The sequence below is a fragment of the Gossypium hirsutum genome, chromosome D02, assembly GCF_007990345.1.
Source record: "Gossypium hirsutum isolate 1008001.06 chromosome D02, Gossypium_hirsutum_v2.1, whole genome shotgun sequence".
NCBI classification, from domain to species: Eukaryota; Viridiplantae; Streptophyta; class Magnoliopsida; order Malvales; family Malvaceae; genus Gossypium; species Gossypium hirsutum.
Window position 1 is genome coordinate 61148154 of NC_053438.1, and position 26997 is coordinate 61175150.

At 30.7% G+C, this 26997-nt stretch overlaps 3 protein-coding genes across 16 annotated transcripts; 1 reads left to right on the forward strand and 2 right to left on the reverse strand.

Annotated features, from left to right (window-relative positions):
- Positions 1–2757: 2757 nt before the first annotated feature.
- LOC107909669 (AMSH-like ubiquitin thioesterase 2) lies at positions 2758–7957 on the reverse strand. 10 transcript variants are annotated; one of them, XM_041088937.1, is made up of 10 exons: positions 7796–7957; positions 6720–6821; positions 6140–6177; positions 5745–6027; positions 5488–5577; positions 4605–4667; positions 4430–4504; positions 4211–4273; positions 3855–3907; positions 2758–3106 (listed from the first exon to the last, which is right to left on the reverse strand). In XM_041088937.1, exons 1-10 carry the CDS (start codon positions 7841–7843, stop codon positions 2926–2928), a joined length of 996 nt encoding a protein of 331 aa, XP_040944871.1. In that variant the 5' UTR covers positions 7844–7957; the 3' UTR covers positions 2758–2925. The 10 variants fall into 10 exon arrangements, 9 of the variants coding, with proteins under 9 accessions (XP_040944871.1, XP_040944872.1, XP_040944870.1 ...); XM_041088938.1 differs by having other exon boundaries at positions 6735–6821; positions 7796–7956; XM_041088936.1 differs by lacking the exon at positions 7796–7957 and adding an exon at positions 7114–7387 and having other exon boundaries at positions 6735–6821.
- A 1510-nt stretch (positions 7958–9467) lies between these two features.
- Positions 9468–13714, reverse strand: LOC107909668 (peroxisomal membrane protein PEX14). 4 transcript variants are annotated; one of them, XR_005910487.1, is made up of 13 exons: positions 13555–13714; positions 13056–13233; positions 12914–12962; positions 12517–12692; positions 12223–12406; positions 11935–12084; positions 10963–11021; positions 10804–10843; positions 10626–10687; positions 10398–10473; positions 10224–10268; positions 10094–10141; positions 9731–9878 (listed from the first exon to the last, which is right to left on the reverse strand). XR_005910487.1 is itself a non-coding variant. In XM_016837283.2 (12 exons), the coding sequence occupies exons 2-12, from the start codon at positions 13197–13199 to the stop codon at positions 9714–9716; spliced, it is 1122 nt and encodes a 373-aa protein (XP_016692772.1). In that variant the 5' UTR covers positions 13200–13233; positions 13555–13714; the 3' UTR covers positions 9468–9713. The 4 variants fall into 4 exon arrangements, 1 of the variants encoding a protein (XP_016692772.1); XR_005910486.1 differs by having other exon boundaries at positions 10224–10310; XM_016837283.2 differs by lacking the exon at positions 10398–10473 and having other exon boundaries at positions 9468–9878.
- A 3364-nt stretch (positions 13715–17078) lies between these two features.
- Positions 17079–25624, forward strand: LOC107909667 (carbonic anhydrase 2). 2 transcript variants are annotated; one of them, XM_041088942.1, is made up of 10 exons: positions 17079–17498; positions 17846–17912; positions 22543–22607; positions 22843–22986; positions 23327–23375; positions 23852–23968; positions 24098–24151; positions 24482–24567; positions 25066–25171; positions 25254–25624. In XM_041088942.1, the coding sequence occupies exons 2-10, from the start codon at positions 17859–17861 to the stop codon at positions 25416–25418; spliced, it is 840 nt and encodes a 279-aa protein (XP_040944876.1). In that variant the 5' UTR covers positions 17079–17498; positions 17846–17858; the 3' UTR covers positions 25419–25624. The 2 variants fall into 2 exon arrangements, with proteins under 2 accessions (XP_040944876.1, XP_040944877.1); XM_041088943.1 differs by lacking the exons at positions 17079–17498; positions 17846–17912 and adding an exon at positions 22142–22267.
- The last annotated feature ends 1373 nt before the right edge of the window (positions 25625–26997 follow it).

A 26997-nucleotide genomic window follows, 5' to 3' on the forward strand; every position in this document is an offset into this window, starting at 1 on the left:
AAAAGATTATATGGAAGGCCACATCAAACTCTATTAATGAATTAATGATTGAGGGACTAAAATATTTAATTATTATAACAAAAATGATTATATTACAAATATTTTTATTTGGGACAAAATTAATATGAATTAACAGCAGAAGTCAGGTCTTGTGAATTTGGAATTATTTCTGCAGCTACATACGCTTGGACTGGATTGGATATTACACGCATAGCGTAGGGTACAACTTTTTTTTTTTACAGCTAAAAAGTAAAAGAGGAAGAAAAACTGACTATGCCACATTGGGGTTTGATTTGATAGTTGCAAACGAGCTGTTAGGATATTGACAGCTCACAACTCCATTATTTTGGGCTCACAGACAAAAGTGGGGTTCCCCGCCTTCCCCGTGCCCATCTCCTAACCCAACGCCGGCCATTTTCACCCATCACTCACCACACTTTTTTCTTTTTTCTATTTACAGTGACTGGACCACGTAATTTTTATACGTGATATAAAATCTAAATATTGATGTCTTTTTCTGAGTTGTTCAACCTAACTGTAAAATTACTGAATTATCCTCACATATACACATTAAATTATATTTTATGATAATGTATTGATAAAAACTTAATCAATTTGAATTTAAAAAAAATCAACTTTATTATTGTAATAAATTGTTAATAAGTACATTTATTGTATCGTAGGTGTCATAAATTTAGTAATATATGAAATGTAAAATTTTCAGATCATGATACGTTTAATAAATATATGGTACTACAAGTGTAATTATGTAAATACGAATTACAAGACATTTAACATGGACACTGTAATGTCAACAACTTTAATAGAATAGCTTTTTTAGCAAGCAATTTCCTATCTCAAAATCAAACAATGGTCACGGTAATAGTTTCACCATCTAGTCCATGTCCTATATATAGAATAATGGAGTTTGCAGGCTTTTGCTATAAATTATAAGATCCCATCAAAAAGATAAATGAAGTTCTTGTCGGCATCTGTCTTTAATGAAGTCAGAACTTTAAACTTTCAGCTTTCTATTATACATATACACACATATTCAAAAGCAACGTACAAGTTAACAACTACTACGATATATATAGAATATCTATGCATGAAATTAGGGGTGTTCATTCGATTAACCGATTCGAAATAATATTCACCGAATTAACCGACCTTTCAAAATCTTTAACCGTTAACCGAACTGAAATTTTTTCAAAAAAATTAACCAAATCGAAATTTTTTCGGTTAATTCGGTTAACCGACCGAATTAACCGAAAATTATATGTTTTTTTATTTTTGGTTAAAAATTAACCGAATTACCCGAATTAATCGAATTACCCGAATTAACCGAATTAACCAAATTGAATCACTACATAATTAAATTATTTTTAGACTTTTAGACTTTAGTTTTAGTCTTAGTTTTAAAATTTTATTTTTATTTATTAAATTATTTGTAATTTAATTTTATGATTTGGTTGGGTTGGGTAATTGGGTTTGGTTAAATACTTGGGTTTAGATTGGGTTTAGATGAATAGTGGGCCTATTTATATATTATAATTTTATTTATTAATTTTTTCGGTTAACCGAAAAAATTCGGTTAACCGACCGGTTTCGAACCGAATTAACCGTTAACCGAAAAATCAAAAAATAATTAACCGACTCCCGACCGAAAAAATTCGGCTAACCGACCGATTAACCAAATTCGGTCGGTTAACCGAATTTTTTCGATTTTACCCGAATTTTACACACCCCTACATGAAATAGGATGATCTATGAGAGACATAAAATTAGGTGGGGGCCCAGCAACATGTCAAGAAAAAACAACAGTGTGTACATTTTTTGCTGTCTGAATTTCAGACACGGTTTAAACCGGAGTTTGGTTTAAACAATGAAATAAGGTGGGGTTTAGGCATACAATAATCATCTAATAAAGCATATTTATATGTATCAAACCGAAGCTTAGTTTCATCAAATCACTTTTAAGAGGTAGCATCTAATAGACATCTGCAATCTTTTTTCTCTCTCTAGGCTAAATCCTTCTCTGTTAAAACAAGCATATTGATCTGCAAATATAATACTATAGTTGGGGACCAAATTAAAAAAAGTGGCCTTGTCAGGAACTCTCTAAGTCCTAAGATAGTACGGATTCCCTATTTCATGCATGCAATGGGCACATGGCCGCGCAAGGCAAGGGAACCAAGAAAGATGAACTAGGTTTTCCTTGCCCAAGGGCCGAGCCAAGCATTTTCTTTTCAGCAAGGAGAGCAAAATAGTACAAAACCGATGGCTAATGTATGATAAACATCATCATAGCTAAAACCGTCTCTCCAAGAAGGTTCAATCTGTTTCTCTTTTAACAATTCATATGCTTTATCACAATACATAAGTTTGATATCTCTAACTAAAAGTACTAAAAGTTGTTCCTTTAAATACATATGGATTATAAAGATATAGATAATACGTAAAAAAAAGATGAAGAAAGATGTCTATGTGAAAATTAAAAGATAAATGTTTTAGTAAGGTGAAGTTCATCATATCAGAATCAGAAATACAAGTTCTCTACCATTATTGATAATGCTGATTGTAAAATGATATAAGGTTATAAGAGAAGTTTTATATGATATATAATTCTTATCTCTTACAGGCGAATTATTTGGGGGTCGAGGGAGAAGTTGTAGTCCTCCAAATCCCATTACAGCATCTGGAAGACTATGATATTAGTGTGAAATAACGATTTCTAAACAAACTGGAATGCATACATAACAAATGAAAATGTAATTTATTAAAACACATTATACGATCATTCTCATCATTATTACAACTACAAAGACAGTAATATGCACACTTGTTAAGCAGCGTTTCTAATAAGCTAGATCCTGTAGTGTGGCATGCAGGTTGCACCCATTTTATTATGTACATTTTTGTATCTCAGCGCAGGTCAAAGATTTCAAACCTTAGATTTGAATTTTTGTAGACATGAGTGCAGCGTTCATATATGGGGCTCCCATCTACTGTTTCTTCGTGAGAATGAAATTGAGATCCTTTCTCTTGGCATTCTTTCAGGAGACTCATTCCATTGGGTTCAGATACTCGGAATATTCCATAACTCCTGGGAAAAAAAATCAAATAAGAAAGCTCAATACTATTAACTTGATCATGATTAAACACAATCAGAAAACTTTATGATGATATTTTTGTATTGATTTGTTCACAGAAAACTTTATGCCTTTTCACTTAAATAATGAGAGTACTCTAGTTTTTCATGCAAAGATGTTACTATTAATGCTTGTCTATCGAGGCAATCCCACCAAGCATGTGATTCTAAAACTTAATATTTTGCCATCTAAAACATATAGGATTTATTTGTTTGAGAGCGTAGCTTGACGACTACACAGTAAGGCTGCAGCTGCGCTGCAATAATGCAATAGAGATGAACTAAGTAGAAGCAAAATCAACATTCTTCAGAGTTGGCTTATACCAGCTAGATTCATATTTTACATTTTATAGAATGCAAAGAGAAGTGAATTTTCGATAGATTAATGTCAGCCCAAAACCTATGTTTGTAACAAAAGATGGGGTACAAATCATCTTTATATTGACGGCACATAACTCTGACATATGAAGGCAGTGAACAGATTATCAGGCTATGGTAGGAAGTTATATTGATACATTAAAGAGGCTAAAGGGAAGTCATGTATGTTAGAGGCCAAGCATCATAGTTAACCAGCGTGATGGAAGACCAAAATAAAGAAAGTGGATGAAAGGTAAACCTAGATATGCAGATGAAGGCATTATCAGTTTATCTGTGACATTATCCAAGTTGCCAACAATTGAATCATTATGTACGAGGGGCAGACCTTGAATTATCGGTAGGAGCCACAACGATGGCAAAAGCCTCGGGCACCATTACCTGAAAATAATTTGAGAAATGTCATACAGTGGCAATAATCTTAATAGCTGATGAGTGAAACAACTATCATCACAACTGCATTTTACAAACGTCCAATAAGAAATTATTATTTTTGTTTCCTAAAAAATTTCTTTAAGAAATACCAGAATACGATACATAGGTTAAAATATGTTATATAAGACTGTTAGCCCACAGAGGAATACATAGATTGGAGTCTAGGATGATCTAAATACCCAATCTTTGAGTAATATTGGGTGCATAGGTGATTAACTTCATTAGTGCATAGGTGATTAACTTCATTACCTGATACGAGTATTGAGTATGGAGATCTATTGATGACATGAAACAACTCTGAGAAGGGTGTGTCTGAAAGTAAACAAGAAACATAGTACTGAGGTCAGTTTGAGGGCATAGTTGTATACTCGTATTTGCATTTGATGATTTTACCTATTTCTTGTAAAACCTAAAGACCAAAGAAACAGAAATATTAAAGAAACTAATGAAAGAAAGGAATGAACCTACATGTATCCATCCCACTGGAAAAAGGGACCGTTCATTTTGTATGGCAAAAATTTCCTCGTCACTAATAGCTTGACACTATTGTTCATTATTGACAAGTTAACAGCAGAAAGCACCGAGTGTAAGACAAAGTAAAATGTTAAAGTGAATCAAGGTGTTAAAATCCCTTCACACTTACAGAATTTGAAGTTGATTCCTGTTTAGGTATTATCAGAGTGGTTACATAGAAAGTTCCCTTTTCCTGTTTCATGAAGGTCAAGGAGGTAGAATTTGCAATGTTAATAATGGCATGCTAATTTTAACAGAAGATAAGTTTTTAGCCAAAAAGATTGGTAGACTAGCTTACTCAAATATAAATAAACACAAGTATAATAAGACTAAATAAAGACCAGCAATAATGTTTAAAACATTAGCAGACATTAATTCAGATGTAGGAATCACTTCACCTAAATGATACTGTTGAAGGAAATCCTTGGTAAGCCTCATCGATCAAAAACTTTCAAGACTGGGCTTATTTTGGTTATAGACCAAGCTTAAGTTCTAGAAAGGAAAGAATACAAGGCTATATCTAATCTATGTTACTCAGACTCAAGTGTGCGTGTTGGATACAGATATGTCTAACACAAGAATATTCAATTTTTTCTAAATTTTTTCATGTATTTGGACTGTTACATCCCTACACCCATGTCTGAATATGTATCAGACACAGGTATTTCAAGAAAATGAAGAGTTGGAGCAATGTAGTATCTAATTCCCCAAACTCTGAGCTAGCATAACAGCAGGCAAATAAAACAACCAAAATGACATTCCCACCTAACAAAATCTTCATAAAACCGTTTACAATGTCATGCTTCTACCAACTGCAATTATTTTTCATGAAATTGGTATGGACAAATTTATTCTATAAACACGAGGCAACAATAAAATAAAGAAGCATTTGTAGAGCATGGGCATTACAAGAAAAGGACCAATTATACCAACATACTCCTGAGCCAATGATGCTATAAATATCAACAAAACAACACACTGTGAATGTTAGAGAAAGAAGCCGTAAGTCTTACAAGAAAAGCACCAAGAACACCACAGGTTTCCAGATCCTTTTTTGTGTTTTCCTTAGCTAGTTCAAGAAAATCCTCCATTAGTCGTGTTGACTGAGAAAAAAAATGAAATGGATATTTTTAGGTAACCTTAAAGATATTGAATACCCTGTTAAATATATATATATATATTTTTTTGGGGGGGGGGGGTTGTTCTAGAAAACCTTTAAAGGGGGGTATAAGAGAAGGACAGCAAAATTGTATAATTAAAGTGTGATTACTATATGAACATTCTGAAGCACCCTAGAAGCTTCCAGTTCATTGGATGACTGTTGGTCTGAATCAATTACACGTGAAACATGAGAAGTTTGAGATGCTTTCTCGGTGAAAGAGAGTATCGTAGAAGGGGAAGATTGAGTGACAGCATGAACATTGAAGAGCTTGCATGTGGTGGTTGCCTGATCTGGAACCGGACAAGGTGATCCATGTCCTCTGTAGCTACTCACAAAATCCAGTTCATTACAAGATGCCAGTCCAACTCTTTCCTCAATGACAATCCTCAAGCTGAAATCAAGGCAGGAAATTCTTAATTCAATATTGTTGATCAACAAAAAATGTTTCAGAATTAAGAAGGTAACTTTGAAACCAGATTTAAGCAAGTTCATAAAAACTATACCTTTGACATTCTGTTTGAGGTATGCCACAGATTCTCTCCTATATACCAAAGTCAACAAATTAATCACCCTTTTATGTTTTAATTACATTTTGAGATAAAGAACAGTTCCTTCTGATAATTCTAAATTTGTTATACTCTAGTTTCCATCCTAATTGTGAAGTACAAATAATTGATTAGACTGCTAACACTATTGATGAAGTAAGCTTAGCAAGCTTTTTCTCTAAAAGGGAAGTCATCCTACAATGCATTTCAGAATTCAAACTGCAGAAATCTCAGTGATAAAATAATGTTTAACGTTTCTTTTGTTCCAATTGACTCAAGCAATTAAAGTTCATTAAGTTCTTGATACCTTCCAGAACAAAGGCGGATAATGCAAAATAACATTGTAACAAAACAAATGTCTATGAACTTTCATAGAACTTTATTAATAGTATTCAGAAATTTCTGCCAGTTATAAGCATTTTCTATCATTATTATTATTCCTTGCCAAATTATATTTTTAAAACTCAAGTGTGTGGCCGTCAGATAATACAAGCAGCATTCATCAAAAGCTAATGCAGTGGACTTTGTAGAGTTTTACCTTCTTCTCACCTACGTTTAAAGGGCTATAAATCTTTTGAGAGCTTGAATCTTGGACAACTATTGATTTCAAAGTTTCTCGTCCATCAACAAACTGGTACATCTGAGAGAATAAAAAACAATAAGATTTAACTTCTCCATACCGAATTATACACATCATTTTCTTCACTATTCAGAGTTCTAAATAGAACCAGTAGTTTGCTGAACTCAATTTAATGAGAAAGACGATCTAAACCACCATTATTGATTTTCCATATCAAGAAAGAAAAACACAATTTGTTGGTTTCATATATTGATCAGATCTTAAATCTACACCACCATTATCTCCTTTCCTGTCTTAAAACAAGTGACAACATTATAAATTCAAACACCAATCCTCAAATAAGATTCTTTACCGTGCTGCTGTGAAGACCTTTGTTTGTAAATTGGATTGAAAAACACCACATCCATGTTACAGAACATCGAGGAATAAGATAAATCATCAACTACTTAACTAAATTGATTGTTTTGCAACACGCCTTGGGTTGTAGAAACAAAAATAAAAAAAATCTGAGTTCAGTTGTTTGCTTCTGCTAGTAGTGTCTGAGTTGTAAAAAAAAATCAGTCAATGCAGCTTTGTACCATTTGTTTTACTTTTAAAATACATTACAAAGCAAAACATATAAAAGAAATGAAAAGCAAAAAGCAACTAGCTAAAGAACGAAAAGTTGATCCTTTCGTTGTTAATTCCATCAAAGAAAATTAAGCCATCCATTTTGAAAACGGAAACCTTATCTTTTTAAAATTTATTTTTTGAAAGATAAAAGCTAAATTTAAAAGGAATACAGTGACAATCACCATCAACCAAAAAAGGAAGGGAAAAAAAAGTTGAGAACTCATGCAACAATTAAGAATCCAAAATTTGAGAACTACAAATAAATATTCGATTGCCGGCTTTTACTATAAAGCAGATTATCCAGTGATTTTCAATCTTATTAAGGGAAGATGATACAGGCAAAATCCTTATAAGAGAAAACCCATAACTTCCAAAAGAAAAGAAAACAGAAAAACAAAGGTTTCGTTTCGAAATCTTTGTACCTGTGAATATCTGTTGTTTGGCATCTGAGAAAATCTATCGTCTGTCATGTCATCTAACAATATCTTTTAGCCTTCGATTAATATGAACAGAAAAAAAAAAAAGAAATCGAGGTCCATGCCGCTGAAGGCTGAAACTGAAAGTTTAGAATTTCTTCTCTCCCATTTTTTTTTAATTTCAATATTATTTATATTTATCGGAAGTGGGCCTAAATGAATTCCCGGTTGGCGGTAATGCAACCCGGACCGGCTCAATTTTTTAAGGGCAAACTACTAAAATAGTTCTTTTTGTTTTCCTCAGGTTACATTTTAGTCACTTATGTTTGAAATGTTACATTTTAGTTACTTACGTTAACGTGTTGTAACATTTTAGTCACTGAACTGTTAATTGTCATTAACAGTGCAGCAGTAAGCTGATCTGACACATTAAATCATCATTTCAAACAAAAAATTTAGGTTAAATTAAACAATAGGTCCCTGTATTTTTTCGTTTTAAACAATTTATTTTTTTTCTTTTATGTTCTTTTAACTTTATTTTTTTTTCTTTATTTTCCATTCTCTTCTACTTCTCTCTCTATTTTCGTCCCTTCTCCATCTCTTTCAACGTAAAAGAAAAAAATTAAATTGCTCAAAATAAAAAAAATATAGGGATCAATTGTATAATTTAACCTAAAATTTTCATTTGAAATGATTATTTCACATGCCATATCAGTTTACCGTTACACCATTAACGACAATTAATGCTCAGTAACTAAAATATTACAATACGATAACGTAAGTAACTAAAACGTAACATTTCAAATATAAGTGATTAAAATATAACCTGAGAAAAAAAAGTAACTTTTGATGGTTTACTCTTCTTGTAAAAATATTTAGGGCTAGTTTAGGATTGTTTTCAAAAGGTAATTTGAAAATGTGATTTTGTGAAACTTTTGAAAATTTTGGTTTAAATGCTGCGGTCAAAAAGTGCTTTTAAGAAATAAAATGTTCATTTTAAACATGATGTTATAACATAACAAATAATCATTTAAATAATGTTCAAATTAGTTAATATTATAATATTTTAATAAGAATATAAAAAATAATTTATTATAATTTGTTGTTAATATTTTAATATATAAAAAATAAATTTTAAATATTTTTTAAACAATTAACCAGGGAAGGGAAAGTATAATTAAGCTGTCAAAAATACTTTTGGATCCATTTGGGGAAGAAGTACTTCTCAAAAGCCAAAAATTTACTTCAAAAGTTAGTTGTTTAGGATTCTATTTACTTCAAACGTGTTTTTCATGTCAAAAGTGCTTCTAAAAAATACTACTGCACACTTATCACTATTGGAACAGACCCAAGAAAATGGCACAAAATATGAAAAATAACAAATAAAAAAACACTATTAATATATAAATATGTCATATTTTATAAAATACAAATTATTAACTTATCAAATTATTTACATAATAAGAAGAAGAAATACACGAACACCTAAGTGTCAAGTTTAAAAGAAATGGATGTGTTGAAATTGCTGAGAGAATAACATAAGCTAGCATGCATTGCCTACACTTTGAATTCCCAAAATATATATAGTACCTATTATCAAATAATGATTTTTCACGGATTTGCATGTTTTCTAATTTCTTTTTGTAAAAAAATATATGGAAATTGCATACACACAACATACAAACATAATCTCCCTTGTATAACTTTTTAGAAACCATTTTTACAGATTTTGTTCTCAAAACTTCAACCCAAAGGTGACCATTCCACCAGCAAGTAGAGAAGCATAAAAAGTATACAGTTTTCTTTATGCATATCTTCAGAATCATGGATTCTTAATTTCTCATCCGGAAGTTGATCAATGATTCGGGACTAGACCCCCAACTCTTTGCAGCAGGGTAGATACCTTAAGACTGCTGAAAAGCAGCTATTTGTCGGACCTCAGACCATACGAGCCATTTCCAGCTTCTACTCCTCTTATGTTGGTATTATTACGTTTCCACCATGGCAGTGCATTCTCTCCGTTTGGCTGAGAAAAGCCTCTGTCCCGAGAGTAACCAAAGCTGTTTTGCGGTTGAGCAATCTCCCAACGCTGTTCAAAGCACAAAAAGTCAAACTGAAAGTGGGAAAACTAAAGGAAAAGACTAATTATAGCTAAAAAACCAAGATTGAATCAGTGGTTATGCATTACATATTAAGTAAGAATTCAATCCAGGTTCACCTGCGGTTGTTTTGATTCCTCACGTATATTATGTGTAAAGGGCAGTAAGCAAGATAATATGTCTATTTTTCTTCAGAATGGATTACCTTAAGTCTTGGAGTTATATGAGGATTTGGTGGTGAGTCATCAGTATCCTGAAACCCGAAACAAGAAAAATAGCATTGAAATCAAATCTACAGATCACATTTGTGGGGGAGTTGCTAAGTTGGTACAAACCTTTATTCCAGGAGGTTTCTCCCCTCTTTGTACCTTAGCCAAGACCTGCAAAACTTGCTGATTTTAGTTGCGGAAAACATGAGAAAGCTGAAAGGAACAACAGATCGGTCAATTCCACGGGCCATTCATGCAAAGAAACCATTCACCACATTATAGCAATCTTATTTACTCAACCTTTCCTGGTCTATGAAATCTCAGAATGGACACAAAAGTGAGCCGTCTTTGACATTGGATTGAATGATTGAATCACCTATGCAATGTAATACTAATGAAAGGAAATTCAATCATCAAACAGTTAAGATGACATTTGACGATGTGGGTAAAAAAAAGGAATGTTATGAGTGTTAGCCCCAATGAACCACCTAAGCATTAGAAAAGAGAGCTACAAGGAAAAAGAATTACCTCTATATAGGACTTCGGGTACTGGCCAGCAGGGGGTCTCGGAGGTGCTGATGAAGGCCTAACTGTAGAAGTTCCAATCATCGAAGCAAACAAACAAGTGAAGAAAAAATATTAAAGCCCAAATGAAGGAATAGATAGAATGAGACAACATAGTCCGGAGAAGAGCTCTGAAAGGTACCCAAACTATCAAAATTCGATATACCACTTGGTTTAAATTTCTGAATGGAAAAGGAAGAAACAGAGTCATCAGAGCGGGGATGTTCAAGTAATGCCACAGTGAAATATGATAACGTTATGGATTTCAAGCGGTAATCAAAGATAAGCCTTGTTAGTTTACCGTTGGACCAGGGTAACCCCTTTGTACAACAGACATCTTCGACAGATTGCTATTGCGTCCTGATTATTTCAAAGAGGAAAAAGTAAATCAAGACAAATTTGAAACATTGTTAATGTGCAAGACAAAACACAGCCAAAACATTTGTTATTTAAACAATAGCCAACATTAGTGGCAAAATTATAGAGAATTTCCTAAATTCCAACATTCTGATGTTCAATCTGATGAGGGATGTGTATTCTAAGATCCATGCTTCGGGTCTAAATTATCAATGCAGGATGGGTACCCATGAGTACTGAAAATCAACTGCCACCACTCTAGTTTCCACATTTAGATGTTTTTCATGCTACTTACAAACTTTTGATTACATTGAATTTCAAGTGGCATAAGACATGCTTTTGTTCATTCCTGCCATGTTAAACAACCGGCAATAATGTAATACAATAATAAAAAGTTACTGAAACGGTCTGCAATACATTCTTAAATCCTTGAGATGAAATGCAAGTAATCAATAAGATTTCAGATAGCTCAGTTATTAGACAAGGGGATTTCCGAGAAAAAGACATGCTATTTATTGAACTCGTAACAAATCCTACGGATAGTGGACTTAAATACCAAAGAGGAGTCACAAAGCTCCTAATGAGGAGCCATATGATACATTAGTTACAGGACTCCACCTAAAAAATAAGGATTATACCTTAAGAGAGTATATTGCACCTAAACTTATAATTATTCCAACGATTTGGTTTGTATTAATGTAATTGATAGACATTTTCATTACTTCAGCTTTGAAAAAAATAGTAAAAATGGAAAGACTATTAGTTAAAAACAGATTAATAATTAGTTAGAAACATACAAGACAGCAAAAATGATTATCGAAGCATTTACAACTTGTTTATGATGATGAAGCAAAAAGAAAACAAGTGAAATATAAACAAAGAATAAAATGTTGCATAACAAAACAATACGGCCTACCATACTGTGATGTGTGCTGAAGGTACTGTTCCGGGTTTTTGTGGGAAGCATTCCCATCACCCTCCAGTCTCTGTACTGTTATACTCATTGACCTCAGTTCCGCTACATGGGAGCCTAATCGTCTCAATAAATCGTCGAAGTGCCTCTCCTCTAACAAAGGATAAAATTAGTGCCATTTTAAGGATGAATAGCATAAAAGTAGAACATAATATAAAGAGAGGACGAGCGAGATGAAAGGAACTGCCAAGAACAAGAAAAAGACCAAAGCATCTTTTGCATAAAACATACCATCTTTCTTTGACTGCAATATTTCCAGACTTGCTTTTGCAGCATTGACGGAAGCAGCTGCGGCTGCCTTTGCAGATTCGATTGCTTCTTTTGACAAACATAGTTTTGATTTTCTTCCTTTGTCATCGTCCTCTTCAAAAACAACCTTGCAGATCCAAGACTTCAACCTGGGCAAAAAGAAATTCTAAACAGGCGATAGACCATCAAATGAACCACACTGACATGCTAGGACGGAAAATAAACATTCAGGGAATTTATTTACACAAGCTGTTAAAGCAAACTTGTTTTGATTACCTTTAGGAGCATGGAAGTCCCAACACCAGAAAAAATAAGTAGCACTATAGAAAAAATAGCATATGACCAGGAAAACCAGGATGGTCGAGATGCTGTAAGAATTGATGCCACCAGAGGTTGGGATGATTGTGCCGTGCCTTGTAGCTGAACACTATGTAAAGGCTTTGATTGCACATCTGCTCTTGATAATCGATAGGCATCAAGCAAAATGTGTTTTTGATCAGGCACTCTAGGGTATACGATTACTATGTATATTGTCGACACTAACGAACTTGGTTAAGAAGTTATAATTATTTCATGGATGAAACATGCCAACAGAACAGCTAAGCCATCTTTTATAATAAGGACAGACACTGAAAATATTAGTAAAAAAGACTTAAAATATGTCACTTGTTACCTTGACTTGAGTTAATGTCCTGTCGAAATGTTACACTTGAACTTGTATCCTTCAATTTGCAAAATAGAGAAAAAAATTTATCACAATCTAAAAGCGGAAAGAAGATTTTACATAGAATTAGCAAAAAGATCAATATGCTCACAGAAACACGACGAAAGGCTTCATCTATCTCTTCACTTGAAAGGCCTCTTTTCTCAAGAAACAAGCGCCTCTGGCTGACCGGACTTCTTCCGACAGTTGGATGCAATAGAAACTTAACAGCCATATCCACTAGTTCCTCCCTCATTGCTTCAGTGATTCTAGATTGAAACTTTAACAACCTAAATAAATTTATGAACTTTAGATCTCTTAAAGCAATTTTATATTTTCATTGCTTCCCATGTAAGTCTCAAACCAATAACCAACTTAATCTGAATTGCCTTTGTCAAATATAACCATCATTCTTTATATAATTTCATTTCATGAGCAAAGGCTAATATCGAAATCTCCACAATTTCAATCTAAACAAGTACCAACGATTTAAGGGGAACAAGAAATGAATACCCATTTTAGAATATAATGAACTGATGATTCTTAAACACTTTACATGAACTATAATGGTAATGATAATAAGTTTAAGAAAAACTAGGAGAAGTTCTTACCGTTCCTTCTGGGAAACAGAAATCTTGAATTAATTTTTATACATGCGAAATTTCAAGGAAGAAAGCAGAGATCGTAGAAGCGGAACAGGGACAAAGATTTGATCAGACATGACAGTATTGTCCAATGTTGTAAGGAGGAACTTGGGCTGAATTTTTGACGAGCCTTCCTTCTGTTAATTGTAAATAAGATTGCTAATTGGCCCAATCATCATTATTCTTTTTCTGATTCTCTTTTTATTATTTTGGGTTCATATTTATGTACGAGGTGATATACGTTACTTTTAAGATTTTACCTTTTTTTATAATTCACCAAAAAAAGAAATTATATATTAATTTTGAAAATCATCACCTAAATATATATAATTACAAAAATTTTGATCTTCTTTTAACCTAGCCTAATTAGGGAATACCATAATAATGCATTCATATTTTCTTTTATTTTTTTAAACATTTTCTTTTATTTACTTATTGGTTTACAAAAATGTACATTTATCAAATTATTATGATGGATTATTACTAGATATATTAGTGATGAAATTTTTTAACTCCACAAGCAAAGTTATAAATAAAGGTAAACAATTTATCGATTCAATTGAAAAATATTGAAAATTGACTAACTACGTAGAATTGAATTTTACCAATTAATTTAGGGTTCGATTGAAAAACTGATTTAATAAAAAAAAGTTATATAAAACTTTTTTTTCTGAAAACATTATATAGAATTAAACCAAATTACTTATTATACAAACAAATCGTGTTTAAATTTCAAATTATATAATCGGTGGGTTTAATTTTTTTGCTATTGTGCTTATTGTTTATATTTGAATTTAAGTTTAGATAATTATTTGGATGTATTGGGCTTGATTTAGGTTCAGGCTTGTGTAATATATTTGGGTATGGTCTTGGGTTTAAATATGAAGGTCAGTGTTTAAATTTCAATTTTTATAACCGTGGGTTTAATTTTTGGGTACATTTTATAAATGGTCACCTAATTATGTTGGTATTCCTGTTTTGGTCACCCAATTTTAGAAATTTTCAACTTAGGCATTAATGTTATTTTGGTATAATAACACATTTAATCCTCAGTACTTCAAAATTCTATCAATTTGATCCTAATTCTAAATAATTCAATACATTTAACCCTTCACATTTACAAATTCTATCAATTTGATTCTCAAACTTCCTAACTAAAACTTTCAACTTTTAAAATTGAGGCATTTAACATCTATAAATTTGTAAAACCCAGAAAAGAAAAAAAAAAAGCTCTCCCGTAAAATAGATGTATTCTTTGATAATCCATTTCAATTACACTCAAGTGGAAAAAATTGAGGATGATCTCAAGGTAGTAATTCCTTTACTAGATTTTCTTATTTATACACCTTAATGCAGGCTGGTTTCTTACTCAAATAGGTTGAATGGGAATTCAGGTCTAAAAGTGTTGTTTATTATGTTTAGTTTGTGTTGCTAAGGGCAACAATGTGCATAGACAATTTAATGTCATAAACCGAAAGCAAAGTGGAAAGTGTGACTACTTCTTCACCTTATTTGTTTATGATTATCTTTAGCTTGGTTGTTTGTGATCTATCTAATCTAGTGAGGCTTGAGGATATGTTACTTCGGAACACCTAATTTTGTTTTAATGTTCTGGTTGATATGTCTAATGGTATTGAAATGCTTAAGTTCAATTAGTGAAAATGTATTGAATATCTTGTTAAGAAATTGAATTTGAGTGTTTAAACTTGATTGGTATGGTTTTAGGTATGTTTTGGATTGAGTGGTATTTGATGCAAATGTTGTAAGTTTTGTTTGGAAGCTTGAAATAGGTACCAAATGGTTCATTTTTACCAAATATAGGGTCCTCGTCTCGACGAGCAAACCTTTCTTGTTGCAACGTAGACCAACAATGAGTCACATCGCGACGACGTGACATACTGTTTTTCCGATGTCATGACTTGGAGGAGATGACATCACGACGTTGGCTCTAAATTTTTAAAGCTTTACAATTTGCTCCTATTTCATTTTTGGATTGACAAAAGAGTTTTTGTAAGCTCGATTAGGACTCGTAATTTCTTGTTTAATATGATTTGAACATGATTGATGCCTAATTGCATGTGCTAACGATTATTTTATTGTGATTTGATTGTAGTTGCTTTGGCATTGAATGTAGCATCCTATAGCTCAGGCCCAGTAATCGAGTCGGACGAGGGTGCTATAGGTAAGTTTTTTTTTTTTTAGGTTTTGGGTAATTGTTATTGGGTTAGTGATTTAATATAAATATATATAATATAATTATTTTTTTCAACATAATATATTTGGGTCGATCTAGGTTGGGACGGGCTTGGGTAAAAAAAATTGCCCAATGCCCAACCCATATAGAAAATGAGGCTTAAAATTTATCAAAACCCATTTCTGAATATCATATTTTTGTCTAAATTCTCCCATTTTTAAGGTGGATCTTTGAATCTAGTGACCTAATCCACGAGCAGTTCTACTTTGAAATTGGATTTCTTTTGTTCCCATCGAGTGGGTTTTTCTCTTGCAATTGCTTCTGCTTCCCCAATACCTTGTTTCAGGTTTTTTAAGGGGAAAAAAAGGGGATATGGGGCTTGGTAAATGATAGGGCTTGTATGGCATGGATTAAATAACTTTGAAACTGAATTGCTACAATTATACTTGTAAAGTGTGGCAAAATCCTTCTTTTGGATACATCAAACACCCAATTTATAAAAAAAAAGAGAAAATATTATTATTATTTTAAAATCTGCACCTTTCTATATTAATAATAATATTGATATCAATTCAATTAATATTAAAATCATATTTTATATTCATATAAAATCACATTTCCACTATGATTTAAGTTATTCAATTAAAACTAATATTTCCACTTTAAAATTTTCATTCGACTAATAACTAACATATCACTAAAAAAATAAAAAAAATTCATTGTTATTTTGATTCCGATTTAAAATTTATTATTATTGAGTAATTCTCTGTGTGCCTCATTAAAGGGAACATTTGGGTATTTATACATGTTATCATTGTTTATAACTTGACTTTACTGTTCATGAACTTGGCCCTACTATTCATAGGACTGACATTTTGAGCAGGTCTCAAGTATGTTGAACACATGTACCGTTCTGGGTCGTCTGCTAGACCTCGTGGCACTCTACATGCGAACTCCTTGGGTACATACGAAATGAGACCGTGAACTCTCCTTGGCTCATGCGAGCTGATAGCGCGAGCTCCCTTAACTGTCCTCTCGTTGTACGTCTCGCACACATCCATCTGATGAGGCCTGATCAGGTCATGGATGGACGACCCGAATCTTATCTGGGTTTCGAGTTGGTGTATAACAATTATGATGGTGAACAATTTTGAATAATATTATTTCAGATTAATTAACTTAAAATAAAAATATATTAATTAACAAAATTAAAAAAAACAAACAAACAAATTAGGAGATAAGGTGATTTTTCATCCAATGTAAGCGTTTAAAAACATCATATATCTAGGTTTGATTTGATAAATATTTGATATATCAGAAGATAGAGGGAATCAACGCTAGTGATATTGAAGCATGTTATGGTGAAAGAGATTCAGCGGGATAGATGGGGAATCGGTGGCTGCCTATTCACCTGAGATTTGTGTTTTCAGGATTAGATTGACCAACCATCAACTTCCTACCATCCATTTCTCTACATTCCTTTCTAATCCTTTATATTTTTTACACAATAGAATAGATAAAGCCCTTGTCGTCTCACATTTCACTTTCTTTATCCAATGCCCATTCATTTCTTAACCATCCCATATGTAGATTTATATCATGTACATTCCACCGCTTTGTCTTACTCTGCCTACTTTCACTACCCAAACGCCATTCTACCTGCTTTTTCCAGGAAACCAAACGCCATTCTTCCTCACCTCATTGTCAACTCTTACAAGTTAGTATTTTTTTTTTCTCTTCACTTCTCGTTTAATGTCATTTGGACTGCATCTAATGGTATTGTTTATTTTATTTTTTAAAATTTGAAGAACAAGTATATTGCTATGTTTTGGAAAACAGGTGGTCGGGTTAGTTGTATTTAGACTTGAAGGTTCCTTCCAAACTTCCATAAATAGATTAAAGTAAACAGAACATCAAATTTTATGGAATAAATCAATGTGAATTGAAATCTTTATTTCAGTGTTTTGTCGCATAACCCTATCTTATATATCAATATTGTAATTTTCTCTTTTAAAAAAAAATCTATTAGTTTTGGATAAATATAATTAATGTTATGCTTTACAGGGTGAATTGAAGCATGGCTGCAAAATTTAAAAAGTGCATGATGTTATGTTGTTCGGCAAAGGTCTCGGTAAGATAATTTGGAATACAGTCCTTTTTGTTGTTGTTTTTTTTACCAATTGCAAAAATAAAATAGAATAATGTTCAATTTGGTGCTACTTTTCATTCCATTTTGGGTGCAACATAATAATGTAAATTAATTATGATACCAATGTCTTAATAAGCAAGAAAGTTAAGACCTAAAAACTTTAAGTACAACTGTACAAGCTGGCAAACATATAAAAAAACTATTTATAATTTTATATATAGAAACCTTATACAGCTCATCTAGCCTTTCTTTATATATCTTTTTTTCAATTAAGAAAATCTAAATTTGCATACAATTACAATAAAGTCAATGACTGCCAAGTGAATTCAAATATATATATTTATTAAAATCGAAACCCTTAAATATCCCGATGCTCCAAACCCAAAGTTTTGTGGGCTTCGCTGGTTCTGAAAGGGTATTAATGAGGTACACAAGAAACGGTCAAAATTAAAATATTGAACCGAAAAAGACATGAAAATTTTTTGGCCACTAAATGGGGGTAGAATAGAAACATAGATGCAATGGGGATGATGGAGTTGTGATTTAATTGAAGGTGAGTAGGTGTATGGCTCAGAATTGTGTTCATTAATTATATTCCTCCCTCACTCCCACTTGTATGTAGTGGGTGTCGGAGAGTTATAACATCAAGGTCTCAATACAATTAATTGGGGGTAATTAGTACACAACTTTGTAATAATCTCGAGGTTAAAATATCTCATAAATTTTAAATTTAAGTTTTCATTATAATTTTATTATTATAAATAAAAAAATTAATTTCAAAATATCAAACAATTAATTTAACAAAACAAATAATTTATCTTAAATTTTAGATTTTTAAAATAAAATCACTACTTCTTAAAAATAAAAAATCGAGATTTAATGCCTAGTGCTAATGAAACATAATTAATTCCCTTGATCCAATTATTATTTCAATATTTTTGTGTCACCCAACTTTTTTAAAAACCAATTATCATTCGTAATTAAATTTTACATCATTCATTCATATATAAAAATACAATCACCACTTTTAGTATTTTTTTTTATAATTGTCAAATAATTTTGGTCATTTTTAGATTTTAAATTTTATGGATTTAGTATTTGTATTTTAATTTGGTCATTTTTAATTTTTGTATTTTTTGAATTTAAAAAATTTAGTCCTAAATCCCAATCAAATGATAACTATTAAATCCATTAAACACTGTTATATCTAAAATTTGATATGTCAAATATATTATCACATATGTAATGTTATGTCAGTTTATTATTCTCATATATTACTAATGAAAAGTTAATTAATAGATTTAAGCACAATCGCTTGTATTAATAATGAAATTTCGAAATTTAAAAAATATAATGACTAAGAATAATTAAATTAGAGTATATGAATAAAAATAAAATAAATTAAAATATTTACACAATATAAAAAATTTAATAGCAGTATTTAACCAATAACTTTCTGTTGGATATGTTTTAAAAAGTTTTTCCGGAAAAGATTAAAGTGACGTGTGGACTGCAGACTACCAGCAAGCGTAATCGTGGTAGTAGCGGACAGCCGTCTCTTTGTTCCTTTACCTTCGGGCACGCGAAACAAGACTCATTAGATTTATGTCAGAGAAAGAAAACCATTGAATTTTGAAGGCAGAAGTTTTTTAAAAGAAGAAGAAATCTGAAAATGAAGCAGTTTAAAGAAGTCAACCTTCCACTTCCCTTTATTTCGCTTCTTAATAACTCTTACCCTTTTTTTCTTGTAAGTCGTCACTACTTTGACAATAATTTATTTTTTAATTGTTATATATGTTCGACATTTAAATTAGTCAAAAAAATTACGAGATGTGATATGATACTTACTTCATTCATTAATTATAAGGTTAGTTTATAAAAATAAAACACATTTTATAATTAATTAATTATTTTTTAAAAAAAGACTCGAATTTTTTCCGAATTAGTGAGAAAACACTATATTATTAGATAGATGAAAAATTCCATTAGTAATGTTTGATGTGGATTATCTTCTATTTATAATCTATTAAGGCATTGTTTATTATCGTTTTATAAAATTAGTTATATCAATAAGTAATGCTTAGCAATAAGCTTTTGGGTTTAAACTAATTTCAAAAATCAAGCCAACAAGCTAGTAAATTTTGCTTTAGCCTTTTCAAATTTTCTCCTTATTTATATTAATTAAAATTAAATTATATATAGTAAATAATTACTTAAAATTTTTTATAATTTATCTTCCTCATATAAAAATATTAAGGGATAAATATCAAAATTATACATAAACTTTCACTAAATATGTAATTTGATGCATGAACTTTATTTTGGTACATTTATTATACACATGAAACTTTAATTGTAGTTCAAATATATACATAAAACTTTAATTTTGATTCAATCAAGTACATTTAAAGAAAAATGAATCAATTTATTTTTATATGGGACAAATATAAATATTTTTGTATGCAATGTATAAATAAAAATGATGCAATATCAACAATTGTGTTAATAATTCGTGAGAATTGGATCAAATAAAAAATTCATGTATATAATTGTACATTGAACCAAAATTCGTATATAATTATAATATTTATCCCTAATTTTAACAATGAGTGATTGTAAATTAATTTATATATTTTTATTATAATCTAAGTTAAATCAATTATGAATTTTTTTATTAATTTATAAGAGTTATGCTTGTATAAAATTTTCATATGTAAACTGAAATTAGTATTTTACAATACATTTAAGAAAAAATAGAAATTTTATCTCACATGTATGCGTGTGGAAATTATATGTTTAGAATACAGAAATGTGTTTAAAAATAACATAAAATAAATAATGAAAAGTATGATTTGGAACTAATTGACAATACGATATTAAAATAAAAAAAACAAAATTGTGAGTAAAACAAAATTTAAACACAAAAACACATTAGATTAAAAATATCAAATGAATACACTTGTCATTAATCTTGAGTTGGTGTCGATTTTATTTGTGACACAAACTTTAATAAAGTGGAAAATTTAATATCTTGCTAATCTAATTGGCATATGCGTTCAACTCACATCGTATACATATTTTTATTAATTTTTTAAATAAAAAACTAAAATACCATAAAGTAATATATTTTATTTTAAACAAGAAGAAATATTAAAATAATTAGTATATAGTTAATAAATGACACAGACTTAATAAAAGGCTTTATAAATAATATAGATACAATAAATATAAGTAACAAAAAAATACATACCTCAGTTAATTAGGGGAATCATCCCCACTCATATTTCACGCTTGAAATTAAAAAATAATAATAATTAGTGTACATATATCTAACCATTAAAATATTGCACATATTTATTTTAATTGCCAATTTCATATTCAATTAAAAAATTATAGATCTTCCATCAAATGGGAGAAGAATCTGACCTTAGGACGCATTTTTAAAATAATCTTTAAAATTACAAATAATAATGTAATATTTTGTGATATTTTATTTAATTGATCGATGATAAATGTTAATTATTATATATAATAAGTCATATCGAATTTATATTATATATTAATAAATTAATTGAATTGGTATTATTTATTGATCAAGTGTTGATTCAATTAAAAAATTACTTACTAAGAGCATGGTTTTTAATTGAACAATAAATATTTTTAAAATATTTATTTTTTTATATTTAAAAAATCTAGAAAATACATAGCATAATGGGAAATATAAGATTTTTGTACCCTTTACCATTTTAGTTAAAGACTGAAAATTTTAAATATAAAGGCTGAAACTCAAAACTCACATATATCAATTTTTTATACAGTGATTGAATAAACAGTTATAATTAAAGTAATCAATTTTTGTTCTCGTCACACTCGATAATCCCACCACGTGGCAGCACTCCCACGTCGTCCAATTGGCCTTGGCCCGCCGTAACATCCGGTAGCCGTAGCTCTTAATTTCGATAAGGATGTTCTCTTCCCTCTTTTTCTATAACAAGTCAAGCACCGTCCGATCAACTAACGAAAACCCAATCAAACGGACAACAGTAAATCATTCATACACCACGCAACACAGTAACTTTTCCTCCTCGTAGGCTGCCAAATTTTGCTTACCATAAGCAAAACCAAGACAAGCGCGTCTACCGCTCTGTCCGATGTAATGGAACACTTCCATTTCTTCAAAACCTAAATCATTGCACTTTGATTTAACCTTAGGTTAATTTCAATTACCGTGGTAATTAATAAAACCAGTATAAATATGGACAGCCTATCTGTAGCAGAAGCTACGAAAATAGTTTATGTCTCCTTGAAGGAAAAAAAAGTGATAATCAACTTGTCGGGTTGGTGAAATATTCTCTGCTTTTTTTAGTCTTTATTATGAAATTCAGAACTAGAAACAAGAATCTCATCATAAGTTTGAATTTCCTTTTCTTTTTTCTTTTGAAACTGTTCATAGCTTTTTAATCTTTGTTCTTGCGTTGATCCCGATTCAGATCACCTTCCGATTTGCTTTCTTTTACTTTCTTTTTAAACGTTTTCTTTCGGTAGATCATGTTGGTTAATATTCATAATTGTTTTAATTTGGAGGGTTTTTTTTTCCCTTTTGAGTTAACAGAAGGAAGAAGATATGGGAAGCGAGTCATACGAGGAAGCCATTGCAGCTTTGTCGAAGCTTCTCAGGTAATTTTTAACAGTGCTGTACGTTTAACATTTCTCTCTCCGATCTCCGAACCTTAAAAACCGGAAAGCGATAATTTCATTTTCACCAATAATTCAATTGCCGTTCTTATCCGTTTGTTTTGACTCATAGTAAACCGTGTTTTTCATTTACCTTGTCCCAAATTGGGGCCCAGCTGAACTGTAAAACCCCGTAACGGTTTTTATTTGATGATAATGGCTTCGTCCTCGGTTGCAGTGACAAAGCTGATCTCGGGAGTGTCGCCGCCGCAAAAATCAAGCAGATAACAGCCGAGTTAGAGGCAGCTGCCGATTCCACTCAGTTCGACCCGGTCAAGCGGCTCGAGACCGGTTTCCTTCACTTCAAGAAAGAAAAATTTGAGTACGCCACTGCACTCTCTCTTTTTTTTTTTTCCCTTTCATATCGCGTGCCTAGTTGTCTCTCCAATTTAACAAGGCGTTTTTAATGGCTTTCCAAAAAAAAAAAGAGAATTGTTATTACTATTTTTGTTTTTAAATATAATAAAGCAAGTGGATTTGGAAAAGGTAACAGCAAATGAATTATTAATTGCAGAAAAGGGAAAAAGATATGGTTGAATTTGAATGTTGGCAGGCTTCAGATTCCCGTGGACCTTTTTATTTTGCATAATAATTAGCTTAACTTTAATCTGTTTGTCTTGTTTTCTTTTCTCTTTTTTTTTTCTGCCTCCAATTTTTTCCAGCAAAAATCCTGATCTGTACGGTGCACTTGCCAAAGGGCAAAGTCCTAAGGTTCGTTCTGTTCTTATCATAATTGGGCAGCTTTGTTTTTTTCTTCTCGTACATAATTTACTGATAATTTCAGACAAGATTCGTATTATTTCACGTGGTAAATACCTGAGATTCGTTGTTTGTTTTTACTATCGAAAATTGGTCTTTTTTGGGGTCGTAGAAATTGGTCCATTTTTCAAGTTTTTAAGTTTGAACGAAGATACTTTGAAAAAAATGCAAGTTTGAACGAAGAATATGCTTAATAACTCAACCAAATAAACGCTTCTGTGTTATAATTGCGTGCATTGCTTTGACGAAATGGGACGCGTATGGCTATTATTTGCACCACTTTTTGAATGGTGGGGACTAGCAGAAGAATGAGTGATTTTGGATCAGAATGAATGGTGGGGAGTAATTATTTTGATTGTAATTGTACAAATATATTTAAAAAATTCCTAACAAAGTCATTTGTTTGTTTATTGAAAAAAATTGTATAGTTCTTGGTATTTGCATGCTCCGACTCTCGGGTGTGCCCCTCCCACATCCTGAATTTCCAACCAGGGGAGGCTTTTATCGTCCGTAACATTGCCAGCATGGTCCCGCCCTATGACAAGGTAACCCTGATTAGCGATTTCACTTTATTTCTTCTCGCCATTTGGACTTTGATGCCACCTCCCCCAGTTTATTCAAACGATGACATCCAAAATTTTATGTTTTGATTTGCCTTAATTTATTCACTGCAGAAAAAATACTCTGGAGCTGGGGCGGCCATCGAATACGCTGTCCTGCATCTGAAGGTGAATTAAATAATCAATACACTAGGCTTATAAGTACATTTTCACTAGTGTTTTTTTTTTAATGATGTGGATGTTGACTCATTGATGGGGGCAACATGATCTCTAAGCCACTTTTTATATCCAACATGAGTAGTGTCCTTTTATATTTATGTGTTGGATATAGATGTTAAATACGATTTACTTCCAAGTATGGGAAATACTGTATAGTTTATCGAAGCTCAACTTTTGAAATGTAATAAAGAAACAGTAATTTGTTAGTGGAGTCAAGTTCTCTTTTGCCATCTTACTTTTATGCTTTTTGGAATTGGATGTGGTTGGTTTTAATTACAGGTGGAGAATATAGTAGTTATTGGACACAGTTGCTGTGGAGGTATCAAAGGGCTTATGTCCATCCCAGACGACGGGACCACTGCTAGGTATTGTGGCATATAATTAATACAAACCATATATTTATAGCCATACTTTACAACTCTCTGTTTAAATGTTGCAAGTGCCGCCATTTACTTTTAAGATTAAATAGTGAAAAGGTATTTCAGTGTTTTATTTGGTGTTTCACTCTCAGAATCTCAATAATTTAGTGACTTATCAATAACTAATACAATAAGCTGATAAGTGAGTAGTTCTGTCTCTCTCTCTCTCTCTCTTTATATATATATATATACTATATCACCTATAAAGGGGAATAAAGCAAGGGAATAAAGTTTTGTAAAAATTGAAGCTCTAATATTCAAACTTTTAGATCCTGGAACATGTCAAAGTAAATTTAGATTCCTTGTCATTTTTTACCAATCAGGTATAAAATGCAAAGACATTGGGATTCATTTATAGCAAGTATATGATCCTATATATATATATAATCTTATTCCAAATTTGGGTAAGATGAACTTTGGGTCTTATTAATTTATGTGATGCAGTGATTTCATAGAACAATGGGTTAGCATCTGTACACCAGCAAAGACCAAAGTGAAATCAGAACAGAATGAGCTAAGTTTCTCGGAGCAATGCACCAACTGCGAGAAGGTTATATACATTTTTTGTTTAGTGTAGAATAAAACGTTAAATATGTGATAATGTTGTGAATTAAATTAAACAAAAAATGCAGGAGGCAGTGAATGTATCACTGGGGAACCTATTGACGTATCCATTTGTGAGAGAAGCAGTGGTGAAGAAAACAGTGGCCCTGAAAGGTGCACATTACGATTTCGTGAATGGGAAGTTTGATCTGTGGAATCTGGATTTCAAGATTTCACCCACTTTAGCAATATGAGGATGCATGCAGCATTTTTTTCGACTGATCAAAGCTCTTCTATTTGCTTCTAGTCAAACTAAATGCCTGCCTTCAGCTTTTATGTTTCTTCATCGTCATTGCTAATCACAGAGAATAAAAGTAGTGCTGGTGTTCCTATCTTGGTTCATTTTAATAATTTTATGTGTGAAAAAAGAATTAAGTATTTAAAAGGAAGTGTTGTTTAATTTGTACTCTAGAAAGAAAATCTTGAGCTTGATGGAGTAGTGTTTTATCAATTTTTGTCAATCAAAATTTTAAGAATGAAATCAAGAAATTTAAGTATTGAATTTAAGGTTTAAAATTATTTTAAAAAATTATTTTTAGAAAATGATTTACTTTTTTAGAAAAATTAATATTTTTTTTTGTGTTTGGACGAATATGTGTAAAATATTTTTTTGTTGATTGGTAGATTTCTTGTAAAAGTTATTTTCAATAAAGTAAATATACATTTGACATTGTCTTATTTTTTCATTATTTAATTGAGTTTATTTTATATTTATAAATTTATATTTTAAATTATTTTTTATAAAACAATCACGACATAAATATATTTGTTATAAAATATTATATTGCAATTTCCTTTTAACAATCGGTATTTATTTTATAATAAGAAAATATTTTGTAATAATCAATGCCATAAATAAATTTAATAATAAATAATACTTAATTTAAATTAAATATATCACACATAAAATAATACATATTGACACATTAGAGTTGTAAGGGATAAATGTAGCTAAGTATTATTTAAACAAAAATTCAAATTAATATAATTAAAATATTCATATTTTTATTCTAGGTTAAAATATGTCATAAGTCATTGTACTATTTGTAAATTTGAAATTTAGTCCATATACTTTTATTTATGGGTTAGTCCTACTTTTTTAAATATCAAGATTCAGGTTCAATTGTTAGCATTATTAAAAATATTTTGTTACATTCGTGTTCATTATAATGTCATTTTTTTAGTTACATAAATACCAAGTATTTTTTATTTAAAAATGTGACATCTGACAAAAAAAAACATTTAACAATGTTAACAATTGGACTTCATTTTTAAATCTAAAAAGTAGAAGGACTGAATTCTAGAAAATAAAAGGTAAGAGACTAAATTCTAAATTTGTGACGAATACATATAGACTTATGACATATTTTAACATTTATACTGCAAACATTTATTATTAGTATATTTATAACTTTCATGAATATTTATTATTAAAATATTAATATTGAACATTTTTCAATAAGATATGACGAATATTATTTAAAATTATTATTTTTAAAATTTATTATTAAAATAAAATTGAAATATTAACATAATTTATTATATGATTAAATATGTATGTTTAATAATATTGAAAATTAATTTTTTATTAATTTTAAATATTTTTTAAAAAATAATAAAAAAATATTATTAATATAATAATATTAAGCTTGGCTTAGGTTAATTTTTATATAAAAATAAAATCACACTTTTTAAAAGGGTAAGTCCTTTTTATAAGAAAAATGATTTATTTTTCGTTGACTTATAAGTTATTTTCCGTTGATCAAATTGTTA

What these genes read in the sequence shown, in the direction of transcription:
- LOC107909667 (XM_041088942.1), top strand. Translation starts at nt 17,859, where the DNA reads ATGGCTGCAAAATTTAAAAAGTGCATGATGTTATGTTGTTCGGCAAAG. An exon ending in TGGTCCCGCCCTATGACAAG is followed by an intron (nt 23,969 to 24,097) that starts GTAACCCTGATT and finishes TATTCACTGCAG; the next exon opens with AAAAAATACTCTGGAGCTGG. An exon ending in ACGCTGTCCTGCATCTGAAG is followed by an intron (nt 24,152 to 24,481) that starts GTGAATTAAATA and finishes TTTTAATTACAG; the next exon opens with GTGGAGAATATAGTAGTTAT.
- LOC107909669 (XM_041088935.1), bottom strand. Translation starts at nt 7,200, where the DNA reads ATGATTTATCTTATTCCTCGATGTTCTGTAACATGGATGTGGTGTTTT. An exon ending in GTGTTCTTGGTGCTTTTCTT is followed by an intron (nt 4,668 to 5,487) that starts GTAAGACTTACG and finishes TTCATGAAACAG; the next exon opens with GAAAAGGGAACTTTCTATGT. An exon ending in GCTCCTACCGATAATTCAAG is followed by an intron (nt 3,107 to 3,854) that starts GTCTGCCCCTCG and finishes TTTTTTTCCCAG; the next exon opens with GAGTTATGGAATATTCCGAG.
- LOC107909668 (XM_016837283.2), bottom strand. Translation starts at nt 13,199, where the DNA reads ATGAGGGAGGAACTAGTGGATATGGCTGTTAAGTTTCTATTGCATCCA. An exon ending in TCAGCACACATCACAGTATG is followed by an intron (nt 11,022 to 11,934) that starts GTAGGCCGTATT and finishes TGAAATAATCAG; the next exon opens with GACGCAATAGCAATCTGTCG. An exon ending in ATATAACTCCAAGACTTAAG is followed by an intron (nt 9,879 to 10,093) that starts GTAATCCATTCT and finishes TGCTTTGAACAG; the next exon opens with CGTTGGGAGATTGCTCAACC.